General features: G+C 42.9%; 1 protein-coding gene across 3 annotated transcripts in view; it reads left to right on the top strand.

The window, feature by feature from the left end:
* The window catches only part of STX8 (syntaxin 8), a 309,930-nt gene that overhangs the window by 238,338 nt on the left and 58,081 nt on the right, over positions 1-13,511 (top strand). The window contains exon 9 of one of the 3 annotated variants that reach the window (XM_010339852.2): positions 303-12,218. The exons of the other annotated variants lie outside the window; for them this stretch is intronic. Within the exon in view, the coding sequence (XP_010338154.1) occupies positions 303-397 (95 nt within the window). The 3' untranslated portion in view covers positions 398-12,218. Of the gene's footprint in view, positions 1-302; positions 12,219-13,511 lie in introns of those variants that run through there. 3 annotated transcript variants of the gene reach the window in all.

The following is a 13,511-nucleotide window of genomic DNA, read 5'->3' as shown; positions in this document are numbered from 1 at the left end:
GGTCCTCAGGCCCCCTGTGGGCCTCCTCTTTCCTTTCAAGCTGTGAGTCCTAAGGAACTCAGTGACAGCTCCTCTTTCATTCTGCTGTGCAAATCCTTGAGCTGTTCCTAGTGCTTTCAAAAGGAAAATATCAGACATTTTACTTATTCTGTCCAGCAGGACCATGGAAGTCTGGTAAGACCCAGGGTTATTCCGGCACGAAGCCCAGGGGAGATCTTCCTCTTTGTAATGACTTAGAGTAGAGATTCCCTGAGATGACAGGTGACCCGCCGTTTATACTTCCTCTGTCCTTTCTCCATCAGGCCCTGTGGGATGCCATCTGGGTACTGTTCTGCTGAGGACTTGCGTATCGCTGGCCAGGGTCTGGGTGGCCCTGGGACAGAATGTATACTCATAGAAATAAGTGAATCCAATGGTACGTGTCAAAGGTTAGTATCTTAGCAGTCATGAGCCAAAAAGTTCAGGTTCCAGAGTACATATTTGCCTGTAAAAATCTTTTAACAGACTTAAATAATACATGTACACAGTTAAAAAAAAAAAAAAATCAACTGGCCCCTCCCCCATCTCTTATCCCCTGTCCTGATCTCCAGATGAATCACTTTGAACCATTTTTGCTTTTGCTGTTTTTAGTGAGTATTTGCATATTAATAAATGGTATATTTATATATTCTATTTTTGATTTTTCTTTTCTTGTTTTTTTTTTTTTTGAGACGGACTCTCACCTTGTTACTCAGGCTGGAGTGCATTGGTGCCATCTTGGGTCACTGCAACCTCCACCTGCTGGGTTGAAGCAATTCTCCTGCCTCAGCCTCCTGAGTAGCTGGGATTACAGGTGCTTGCCACCACACCCAGCTAATTTTTGTATTTTTAGTAGAGATGGGGTTTCGCCATGTTGGCCAGGCTGGTCTTGAACTCCTGACCTCAAGTGATCCGCCCACCCTGGCCTCCCAAAGTGCTGGGATTACAGGCATGAGCTACAGCATCTGGTCTATTTTTGATTTTTCAACTTTAGATGTTACCTAATGATTTCCTTATATAGATAGGTTTCATTCATACACTATACATACCTCTCCCCTTTCCCATGTCACTATTTTTCTTCCTTTATGTATTGCTATTGTAACTTTAAGTAATAAATGTAAAGCTTTTTCCTGTGCTTTGATTATAGACAGTATGCTATTTCACCTTTCTTCACTTGTTTTCTCATCTCTCTGCCCTTCATTTCTATCAGCTGTTGATAATGTTTGCATTCCAATTTAACCACAGTTAAGTTTTTTTTTTTTGGAGGCCTCACTAGGATCACAATTAAGATTTCTTTCTTCTAATTTTTTTTTTTTTTTTTTTTTTTTTGAGACGGAGTTTCGCTCTTGTTACCCAGGCTGGAGTGCAATGGCGCCATCTCGGCTCACCGCAACCTTCGCCTCCTGGGTTCAGGCAATTCTCCTGCCTCAGCCTCCTGAGTAGCTGGGATTACAGGCACGTGCCACCATGCCCAGCTAATTTTTTGTATCTTTAGTAGAGACGGGGTTTCACCAGGTTGACCAGGATGGTCTCGATCTCTTGACCTCGTGATCCACCCGCCTCGGCCTCCCAAAGTGCTGGGATTACAGGCTTGAGCCACCGCGCCCGGCAAATTTTTTTTTTTTTTTTTAGAAAAGAGTCTTGCTCTGTCCCAAGCTGGAGTGCAGTGGCAGGATCTCAGCTCACTGCAACCTCTGCCTCCTGGGTTCAAGTGTTTCACCTGCCTCAGCCTCCTGAGTAGCTGGAACTACAGGTGCATACCACCACGATGGGCTTATTTTTTTTTTTTTTTTTTTTTTTTTTTTTTTAGAGATGGGGTTTCACCATGTTGGTCAGGCTAGTCTTGAACTCCTGACCTCGGGTTATCCACCCACCTTGACCTCCCAAAGTGCCGGGATTACAGGAGTGAGCCACTGTGCCCTGCTACAATGAAGATTTCTATACTGTAACTTTAACTTGGCTCCAGAAGTTAAAAGCCCAGTAAATACTTTTCATATTATAATGTCTATATGAATATTATACACTGTAAAACCAAGAAATGAGCTATGGTTGATGATATTCCCTCTCTCTAATTCCCAAATCATAATCCTTGTGATAATCAAAGGAGAACGTTCACATTTATTGTCTTTTCTTCCCGTCATTGGTTTCAAACCATGCCATGTTTTAATTTGCCAATTTTTTTTTTTATAACCCTGTCTTTAGTATTTCCTGGACTTTCTAATTTGCCTTTATTTTATTTAAAACTTTTTTTTTTTTTTTTTTTTTTTTTTTGAGATGGAAGCTTGCCCTGTTAAAAGCTGGACTGCAAAGCGGCTCGTTGCAACTTCTGCCTCTCAGGTTCAAGCAATTTTCCTGTCTCCACCTCCTGCCAAGCTGGAATTACAGCCATGTGCCAACATGCCTGGCTAAGTTTGGTATTTGTAGTAGAGATGGGGCTTCACGATGTTGGCTAGGCTGGTCTCAAACTCCTGGCCTCAGGTGATCTACCCACCTTGGCCTCTCAAAGTGCTGGGATTACAGGCATGAACCACTGCGCCCTACCCTATTTTGAAATTTTTTCTGAACCGAATCTTCCTTTTTCCCTGGAGACCAAGATCCTCAAACCCTGTGGCTTCTTGTTCCGATCTAGAAGGGACGTGAATGTAAATCTTGTTTGCTGTTGAATCAAGTGATGTGCTGCTGTTGCATTTTCTATATTGTGTAACTTAAATTTTCCAGGTATTGATAATGCAATTTTTTATTTTCTTTAGTTTTTAATGCACTTGTGAGGAATTTTTTTCTAAATATATCAATATCTCTCAAAATGCATTACAATACTAATGTCCACGTGGGAAAATTCATCAGATAATCTCTAGGGGAATGCATTTATTCATTTATTTATTCATTCTTTGGTTGTTTGCTAGTTTTTCATTTACTGTTTATTGATTTTCCTGGCAAGCTCCCTTGTACATGCTATCTTCTGCCCCAATCCAAACTGGCTCTCCACCCCAGTTTTGAAAATTGCTTGTCATTCTGGTATTTCTATTTATTGTTATCCCGTGTGATTATTCTGTTTCTCTGATCTCATTTCTTCCCTTGTCTCACAATTTTTCACATTTTGTTGAACTGAATTCTCAACGTTCTAAAACAGAGGGCAAAAGTGGTATGCCTTATGAATTCTCACATGTGAAAAAATGCTTTATTCCATCCTCATGCTTGATTGGTAGTTTAACTGTTTATTGAATTCTAAACTAATAGTTTTCCTTCCGAGCTTTAATGTCTGATGACATCCAATACTGACGAGAACTCTGACACCAGTCCAATTAGTTTGTGACCTGTTATAATTTATCTTGTTGCGGTCCTGTTATTTGTTTTTCACTCTGGAAGCTTTTAGGGCCTTTCTTTTGTTTCTGTTCCAGAATGTCAAAACGTGGTTAAGGCGTGAGTCATTTACTTTTCCAAGAGCTCTTTCTTGTTCCTTCTCTTCTGGATCCTGTCATTGTTTTTATGGGTACAATATATTTTTCAAGTTTCTTTGAGAATACTAACAAGAGTCTTTGAGATGTTGTGTTTTGTTTTCAACTTCTCTTCTGTTATTAGAATTATTTCTGTGTCCTCTAGAGTCAGTTTTTCTCTTTGTTTACTCTGTGCCTTCTATGGCATGCCATAGACTTTGCTCAAATGCATGATGAATCTTTGGGGCGAGTTCATATGTAAGAATCTGGAAGTAGAAAAGCCAATGGGAAGCTCTATATAAATGCGGATGGAGCTGGTTGACTGATGGGCCTCAAACCCAGGTTTCTGGGGAAACCCCCTGCCCCGAGCCTGACGTGATTCAGAAAGCAGAGAACTGTGTTCTAGGACAGCAACACCTACCGACACTAGCAGTTTCAAACTCCCAGAGATAGTTTGCTTGATTTATGTAGAAGAAACAGCTCTGCTTTTTGTGGACAGATAAGACACTTGGCTGCCTGGCAGTTTTATCACTTGGTAAGTAGGAGGGTCTGTATAAAGATCTTCAGCGAATCTTGTTTTCAGCCCCATTTCTCACTCTTGCTTGCCATCTCTACATCTCTTAACTTTTTTTTTTTTTTTTTTTAAAGACAGGGTTTCACCACGTTGGTCAGGCTGGTCTTGAACTCCCGACCTCAGGTGATCCGCCCGCCTTGGCCTCCAAAGTGCTTGGATTACAGGCATGAGCTAGCACGCCCGGCCATCTCTACACCTCAAGGGCGTGCTTGGGAGTTTGGTGTCCTCTTGAGTGCGGGCTCCTCCTCAGGTGTTTTCTAGGCCACAGCTACTTTCTTGGTTTGAGTAGTCAGCCCTATCCCATTTACCTTCTGTCTTCCAGAACGGTGTAGAGCTCTTTTTTTTTCACCACTGGTTCTTTTTCAGTTCCCTTCACTGTTACAGAGCTATGGCTCTTGTCCTCTCTTGTCTTAAATCCTATCTTTTCAAGACTAAATCCCATCTAATGTCCATTATTCCTTTCATCTGCTCAAATATCATACAGAAATCCTATAGAGACCCTTAGTGTGTGAGATAGGAGGAAAGAAACAACCGTCTCCTACTCTATTCTCCCCACTCACAATGCTTCACTTCTGACACCAGGTGTGAATGATTTTCCCTGCTCATCAGTTCTCTGGTGGACAACAACTAGATGTCCTATAGTTTAATTCAATTGACACTATCTACCTGGAATTAAGAGTTAAATCTCACAAGGCCCCCTAAGACTGTCCCCTACTTCAGATGTCAGTCACAAGTCCAAGTGTCCAGAATTTCTCACAGACCAGCTGTAAATTGGGGGTTCCCATGACCCCTTCCTTGGGTTTGATTATTTGCTTAAAATGGGTCACAGAACTCAGAGACACACTTTACTGACTTTAGTCACTTTACTCATTTATTGTAAAAGGATGTGATGAACAGGTAGATGGAAACGATGCGTAAGGTAAGGTATAGGGAGGGGTGCAGAGCCTCCATGCACTCTCTGGGCCTGCCATCCTCACAGTACCACTATGTGTTCAGCAACCTGGAAGCTCTCCGAACCCTGTACTTTTGGGTTTTTGTGGAGACTTCATTACATAAACATGATAGATTAAATTACTGACCATTGGTGATCAACTCAACCTTCAGCTGCTCTCCTCTTTCTGGAGGTCATGGGATGTGGCTGAAAGTTCAAACCTTCTAATCTTTCTCTGTTCCCTCATCCTGATGCTATCCAGGAGCCCCCAGTGAGCAATCTCTCATTAGCATTCAAAAAGACACTTACCACTTTAGAGATTCCAAAGGTTTTAGGATTTGCTGCCAGGAAGTTAAACAAGGCCAAATATATATTTCTTATTATAAATTACAGTATCATACTTAGACAAAGTTCACACGTCTCAGATTAACATCTGAACTTAGACAAGTCATCACGTGTCCTTTCAGCATGTCCGACAATAGACATTATAGGGGTGTCAACTGATGAATCACAAGGTGTGTATATTTAGAAAGGAGAATGTTAAGGCCGGGCACGGTGGCTCAAGCCTGTAATCCCAGCACTTTGGGAGGCTGAGGCGGGTGGATCACGAGGTCAAGAGATCGAGACCATCCTGGTCAACATGGTGAAACCCCGTCTCTACTAAAAAAATACAAAAAATTAGCTGGGCATGGTGGCGCGTGCCTGTAATCCCAGCTACTCAGGATGCTGAGGCAGGAGAATTGCCTGAACCCAGGAGGCGGAGGTTGCGGTGAGCCGAGATCGCGCCATTGCACTCCAGCCTGGGTAACAAGAGTGAAACTCTGTCTCAAAAAAAAAAAAGAAAGAAAGAGAAAGGAGAATGTTAGAAGCAAATTTTCAGTGCCACAAAAGAAACAGCACTCAAACATAAATTTTCTCAGCAAGACAATTTTTACTTGTATAGAAGGGTACATCTCACAGATGGAGCAGAGAGCACACCTGAACAAGGGAGGGGAAGGGGTTTTTATCCCTGCTGCAGGTAGCTCCGACCGCTATATTGTTTCCTTATCAGCTAGCGTTGGACTGCACAGTCTAAGCTAATTCTGAATGACTGTTTTAAAGAAAGCAGGGGTACAAGCCAGAGTGGTGGGGTGAGCAGTTTCAGCGGGAATGACAGTTATAGAACAAGTGACTAAAGGTGACTCATGTCAGAGCAGGTGACAGAAGTGACTCAGGCTGGAGCAAGTGACCAGGGGGACAGATATGAACTACTGATTAGGGCTGACTGGAAGGTTGTTTACTGAAACTAGAGGCAAGGAGAGGAAGAGAACAAGGAAGTTAAACTTTAAAATGGAGAACGAAGAACACAGAAACCGAACATACTGCCATACTGATTCTTTGAAGAGAACTCACTGTATTCAACCAGAGCTTTATTTTTATTTTTATTTTTATTTTTTTGGAGACAGAGTCTTACTCTGTCACCCAGGATGGAGTGCAGTGGTGCAATCTTGGCTCACTGCAACCTCTCTGCCTCCCAGGTTCAAGCAATTCTCCTGCCTCAGCCTCCCGAGTACCTGGGAATACAGGTGCATACTGCCATACTTGGCTAATTTTTTTTGTATTTTAGTAGAGACAGGGTTTCAGCACGTTGCCCAGGCTGGTCTCAAACTCCTGAGCTCAAGCAATTTGTCCACCTCAGTCTCCCAAAGCGCTAGGATTATAGGCATGAGCCAAAACACCCAGCAGCTTTGTTTCTTCTAAAGGGTTGCAGCCTATAGGCTCGCCATCCTGCAGGCTGGGAAGTATAGCCTTCAATAGAAACCAAAAATAGATACTTTGAGAGAGGGCAACATGAGACAGGAATTTATGCTAAATGGGTTGGCTAAATATATATATTCCACATGTTATAGGAGGAGTTATGAACATTTATGAAAAGGGGTATACATGTGTAGTAAACAAATGCATGTGACATGCATCCCATGTTCACTCTGGGGGGGAGACTTAACATTTGAATGCATTAGAATCGGGCTCTTTACATCAAAGGGTGAGAATTGGGCTCTTTACATCAAAGAGTGAGATGGAAAACTGAGAAACATCCTATGCGTATTTTTTTTTAGAGACGGGGTTTCACTGTGTTGGCCAGCATGGTCTGGATCTCCTGACGTCGTTATCTGCCCACCTCTGCCTCCCAAAGTGTTGGGATTACAGGCGTGAGCCACTGTGCCCAGCCCTGTTTTTTTGTTTTGTTTTGTTTTGTTTTTTGAGATGGAGTCTTGCTCTGTTGCCCAGGCTGGAGTGCAGTGGCGCAATCTTGGCTCACTGCAACCTCCGCCTCTCGGGTTCAAGTGATTCTCCTGCCTCAGCCTCCTGAGTAGTTGGGATTACAGGCACATGCCACCACACCTGACTAACTTTTGTATTTTTAGTAGAGACAGGGTTTCACCTTGTTATCCAGGATGGTCTCGATCTCCTGACCTTGTGATCCAGCTGCCTTGGCCTCTCCCAAAGTGCTGGGATTACAGGCGTGAGCCACCACGCCCAGCCCCTGTGTCCAGCCTCTGTAAACCGGCCAGAACCAGTCCATGGTCCCTGGTCTCTTATCAGGAAGAAATGCTGGTCAGTTGTGTAAATCAGCAGTGCAGCATGTCTCTCAAAAGGGCTGTTTTGGGCTGGGCGTGATGGATCACACCTGTAATCCCAGCACTTTCGGAGGCTAAAGAGGGTGGATCATCTGAGGTCGGGAGTTTGAGACCAGCCTGACCAACATGGAGAAACCCCATCTAAAATAGAAAAATACAAAATTAGCCAGGCATGGTGGCACATTCCTGTAATCCCAGCTACCCAGGAGGCTAAGACAGGACAATCACTGCCTGACCAACAAGGAGAAACCTTGTCTCTACTAAAAATACAAAATTAGCTGGGCACGGTGGCACATGCTTGTAGTTCCAGCTACTCGGGAACCTGAAGCAGGAGAATCGCTTGAACCCGGGAGGTGGAGGTTGCAGTGAGCCAAGATCATGTCATTGTTCTCCAGTCTGGGCAACAGTGAGAGACTCCCTCTCAAAAAAGAAAAAAATAAAAAGTAAAGGGAGAGATTATTTCTTGCGAATATATAGAGAGTAAGGGAAATTAAAACAGGCTCACTGAAAAATGGTTCATTGAAGGAGAGGATTTGGACAAGGGGAGGCAAAGGTGAGGAGAGAGTTACTCGGATGAGTCCAGGCCACAGAGAGAAATTCAACTTGACTGGAGCTAGAATTTTTCAGATACTCATAATATGCACTGATGAAGTAAAGCCCTTTTCCTAGAACACCTCTTCTAGCCCTAGCTTAATTGAAGCACAGATTTCCTCTGACAGCACCCTGCTCATCTGAGACTCTTTTCTCTTTCACGACCTTAGTATCTCAGAACCAGAGAAATGCCAGCTCCCTGCCTGCTTTCCCAGCACCCCATTCTTCTGCTGTCCCCTGCAGGAAGTCCATGCCATGCAGGGTCAACATCTTCCCATCCTCATTGCCATCTCTGCCAGATAGCTCTGATTGGCTCCCTCCCTGCTCACACCAACTCCCTCCTGGCTTTCCTTCCTGAACGTCAAAGGTTGGGAAGTCAAAAGTTTACTTTTCTCAGGCTCCTTCCCACAAGGATCCCACAGGTAGCCTGGCTCCTACCTTGTAAGACTTAGAGATAGAAGTGACCATTATGGTGTGTTAGCTGTGTACAGGGGATCAGATCTTGTGATGGGTATGGCAGCTTGGGGTGTTTGGTTCTTTGTGGGGAGTCCAGCAGATTCTGGCACCTAGTTCCTACTGTTCTCTGTAATCCTTGGCAGGCAGCTACAGCAGTGGAGTTTCTGTAGGAACTGACCTGTTGGATTATTGGATATATTGGTGCTGATTGTGAATCTTCTAAACTTGGTTGGGTTTTCTGCTTGTCCTGAAGAATGAATGAATGAATTTATTTATTTATTTATTTATTTATTTATTTATTTATTTATTTATTTAGAGGTGGGGTTGCCCTCATGTCACCCAGGCTGGAGTGCAGTGGTGCGATCTTGGCTCGCTGCAACCTCCGCCTTCCCGTTCAAGTGATTCTCTTGCCTCAGCCTCCCAAGTAGCTGGAATTACAGGTCATGCACCATGACCACCCCGCCCCCGCTAATTTTTGTATTTTTAGGAGAGATGGGGTTCCACCATGTTGGCCAGGCTGGTCTGGAACTCCTGATTTAAGGTAATCCACCCACCTCGGCCTCCCAAAGTGCTGGGATTACAGGCGTGAGCCACCGTACCCAGCCTGTCCTGAAGGTTTTATAAGCTCCTAATTCCCTTTTTAAAAAGTCCTCTTTTGCTAAACCAGCTGCAGTGGATGTCGGCATCTTCAACTAAAACCCCTTGCTGATATAATATGTTTTGACATTCTAATCACCCACCCGTGTTCCTTGAGGATTTTGACACTCAGTTCACAGTGACCTCTTTAACCCATTTGAGATGGAATCTCGCTCTGGAGCCATGCTAGGGGACCCAAGATTCCGCCTTGACGATCTGTCCAACACTCCAGGTCATAATTTCTCTATCTGCATGACTGCAGCGTGGAGTTAGTGTATCTGCAAGTGTTCTACCTCTAACTCTAAAAAATTCCTCTCTGTGATGTGACCTCCTGTCATTCCACTTTCTAACTCCGCTCAGATCTGCTCTCTAACCTGAGTCACCTTCTGTCTCATAATCCTTCCCTGTTCTCCTAACAAGTCAGTCCAGCTTATGTGATTTCTGCATAAGCTTCAACCCAGTGGGTATTCATTTCAACAGCATTCCCACCAGCACTGACTGTCCTCACTCTCTTGACCTACCTGTGCATTTTCCATCTTTTATGACATCCCTTAAAATGTCTGATGCTTATATAAGCTTTTCCTGTATTTAATAAGAATTTAGGGTCAGGCACGGTGGCTTATGTTTGTAATCCCAGCACTTTGGGAGGCTGAAGTGGGCAGATCACGAGATGAGGAGTTTGAGACGAGCCTGACCAACGTGGTCAAACCCCATCTCTACTAAAAATACAAAAATGAGGCGGGGGTAGTGGTGCGTGCCTGTAATCCCAGCTACTCAGGAGGCTGAGGCAAAAGAATCCCTTGAACCCAGGAGGCAGAGGTTGCAGTGAGCCAAGATTGCACCATTGCACACCAGCTTAGGTACCTAGGTGACAAAACGAGACTCCGTCTCAAAAAAAAAAAAAAAAAAAAAAGCTTATAATGTACAGCAGGCACTGTTCCAAGTACTTCAATGGATTAATTCATTGAATCCTCACAACCATCCAATGAGATAGGGACATGTAATATCCACTTTTGCAGACGAAGAAACTGAAGCACAGAAGGGTTCAGTGATTTGCCCAAGGCCACACAGCTAGTAAGTGGATGAACGGGGCTTCAAACTGACTGTGTTCTCAATAACTAGACTATTTATAGTCCGTCTGTTTTTTTGTTTTTCTTGAGACGGTATCTCACTTTGTCACCCAGGCTGGAGTGCAGTGGTGCGATCTTGGCTCACTGCAACCTCTGCCTTCTGAGTTCAAGCGATTCTCCTGTCTCAGCCTCCTGAGTAGCTGGGATTTCAGGCATGCACCACCATACCTGGCTAATTTTTGTATTTTTAGTAGAGACAGGGTTTCACTATGTTGGTCAGGCTGGTCTCAAACTCCTGACCTCATGATCCGCCTGCCTCAGCCTCCCAAAATGCTGGGATTACAGGTGTGAGCCACTGTGTTTAGCTTCTGTCAGTCTACTTTAATCACAATTCAAATAGGAATGCCAAGATATATGTGCCTCATTTCATGGATATTAAAAACACTTCTTCCTATTTAACAATAAATAAATGTGATTATCTCACTGTTAATATTACAGTCAATATTGCAGATCTTTTTTTTTTTTTTTTTTAATGCAGTCTCACTCTGTCACCCAGGCTGAACAGCAGTGGCTTGATCTCAGCTCACTGTAACATCTGCCTCCCGGGTTCAAGTGGTTCTCCTGCCTCAGCCTCCTGAGTAGCTAGGATTACAGGCACACAGCTAATTTTTGTACGTTTTAATAGAGATGAGGTTTCGTCATGTTGGTCAGGCTGGTCTTAAACTCCTGACTTCATGATCAGCCCTCCTTAGCCTCCCAAAGTGTTGGGATTACAGGCGTGAGCCACTGTGCCCGGCATATATTGCAGTTTCTAAAAGCAATTCTTCATTAACATATACACCAAGTTTTTTTTAGTGAAAATTGTTTCTTTCTCTCTTCCCATATTACTTTCTTATTGTGCATTCTGATTTGAATCTCAATTCTGATGTGAAATATGTGCCATTCCATTGCAGATAAATGTTTCAGGCAGCTGTGAATAGCTAGGAGGATGGGTTTTCTGTATTACCCCACTGACTCCTCTTCTCTCAAAAATCTCAATTCTGTTGCATCCAGGAGTGTCTACTCCCACAAGTGAAGCATAGCAATTTGAGATATCAACTAGGATTATTTTCTCTACTGTCTTCCAAGATAAATCTAGTATAGTGTTTAGACTTTGGATTCCAAAACCAGTGTAGATTTGTATCCCAGCTCTGGCATTGAGACCTTGGGTAAGTTACTTAACCTCTCTAAGCTTCAGGTATTTCATTTATAAAAATGGGGATAGCTGTACTATAAATTCAATGTAAATGGATTGCCATGGACCACTCCTCCTCCACCCTACAAGATTCATCTAAGCCCATCCTGTCCCACTTTCCTCCCAAAACAGGCGCATACTCTGCTCACACACACAAGCAACTCTAAGAATTTTGATAAATTATAGCCTTTACTGAAGGTTTTATATTGAGACAGAAGAGCAGGTTGCAGTGTATCCCACAAAGCAGATCTTCTCTTAAAAAAAAAAAAAAAAGAAAGAAAGAAATCACTGCCTTTTCATCCACTGCTCTTCCCTCAGCATCCGCTTTCTGGGGTCCTTACCCTCCTGGCCCACCCCGACTCACACTATTCTCTCTCCACTTCCTCTGCTTTATCAGGCAGGTGGTGGGGGGGGAGACTGAATTCTTCCAGGTAGTGAATAGTCTATTTATAAGGAAGAGCAGATGTGTTTTATTCTATCAAAAAGGCTCATCTTTACTTAAAGAGTTAGCAATTCCCGCATATTTTCAAGAGCGATTTTGAGTGAGGGCACTGCTGTATTTTGGAATGCCTGGGGTTGTGATCGTGCTTCTTACAGTGAAATCATGCTTGTTGTTCATACCCTCTGTCTGCAATTCAGTAGCCGGGGGTAGAAAGTCAACGTTGATACTAACAGTCTCTACCACGAAGTTTTCTTATGAGGATTTTGGTTATCAGGGTGCCTGGTTTCTTGGTTTTTTTCATGCTTGTATATTTTCTTTTTCCCCACCTCTTACCAGAAAAATGAGGGCTCATTTTCTGTCTCCAGCTCATGGTTACATTCATTTAAGTTACTTTCCTCAACTTTGTCTTTCTGAACCATCATTTCAGGCTGTTTGTCAACTTGACTTGTAAGAGTCAACTTGACCTTGACTATTGACCAACATTTGCTATGAAAAAATACTTCTTACAGAGAAATATATTTTATCATAATATATTTGAACATGGTTGTTAACCAAATACGAAATGGTTTCTGTTGATAAGGAGTTTATGAAGTTAAAACAAGGAGGTCAGTAAGACCCCATTTTCCTAGAATTACATTATTGGTTTTAGTATTTGTGCTTTTCCTATTTTAGCAAAACAGTCAAATTTTTAAAAATCGTACAGGTCTCATGACCCCCTCTCTTTCCTTTAATTTGCTTCATAGATGATGAATCTCACTCATCAAAACTGAAGAACTTACTGTTTAAAGTGAAGTGAAAATTCAGCGGAGTGGGAGTATTTATTGCTTCTAAAGGAGGTTCTTCATTGCACATTACCCAGGATCCAGTAATGAATGTGTACTATCAGGGGCCAGGGATTTAGGGGGATGAATTTCCCAGGGTTTAATCATTTCATAAGGCCTCTGAGTGTGACTTTTTCCCCAATAATCTACTTATCTCAGTAATTTACCCCTCCCACTGCATTGCAAGGAAAATGAGTCTCCCAGGTTGTTTGCATGATAAGTAGCTGGGAATTGTGTGAGCCTTTCAAGAAGAAGCCCTGAGTTAATTGTAGCAGCCTGAGCTAATGGTTTCCCATGTTAGTTGGCAGGTTAAGTGAAGAAGAGGGCTTGAAAACAGCCTTTATCACAAGTACCATGAGTTTGAAAGCTGAAATCTCAAAAATGTTTGCTTCATGGGAGATATTTTCCCTTACAATATAAATGGGTGGGAAAAATGTCCTTCTCGAGATAGGACTAACAGTTTTGCAAACAGCTCTGGATATTGGCTCCTTGAAGGAATTGGGAAGGTGGTGGTTTTCTTTTTTTCCAAGGATCCCGCTAATTTGCCACCCTTCACTCCCTTATTAGTCAAGTCAGGATTTAAAGAATAAGATGCTTATTGGAAACAAACAACTAGAAAAATCACTTTGGGAAAAAAAAAAAAAAAAAAGGCTTCCTGAAGATTTCTGGTTGTATATTTGTAGGTT

Source organism: Saimiri boliviensis, chromosome 17, assembly GCF_048565385.1.
Source record: "Saimiri boliviensis isolate mSaiBol1 chromosome 17, mSaiBol1.pri, whole genome shotgun sequence".
Lineage (NCBI taxonomy): Eukaryota > Metazoa > Chordata > Mammalia > Primates > Cebidae > Saimiri > Saimiri boliviensis.
This window is presented reverse-complemented; position numbering and strand designations above follow the sequence as displayed.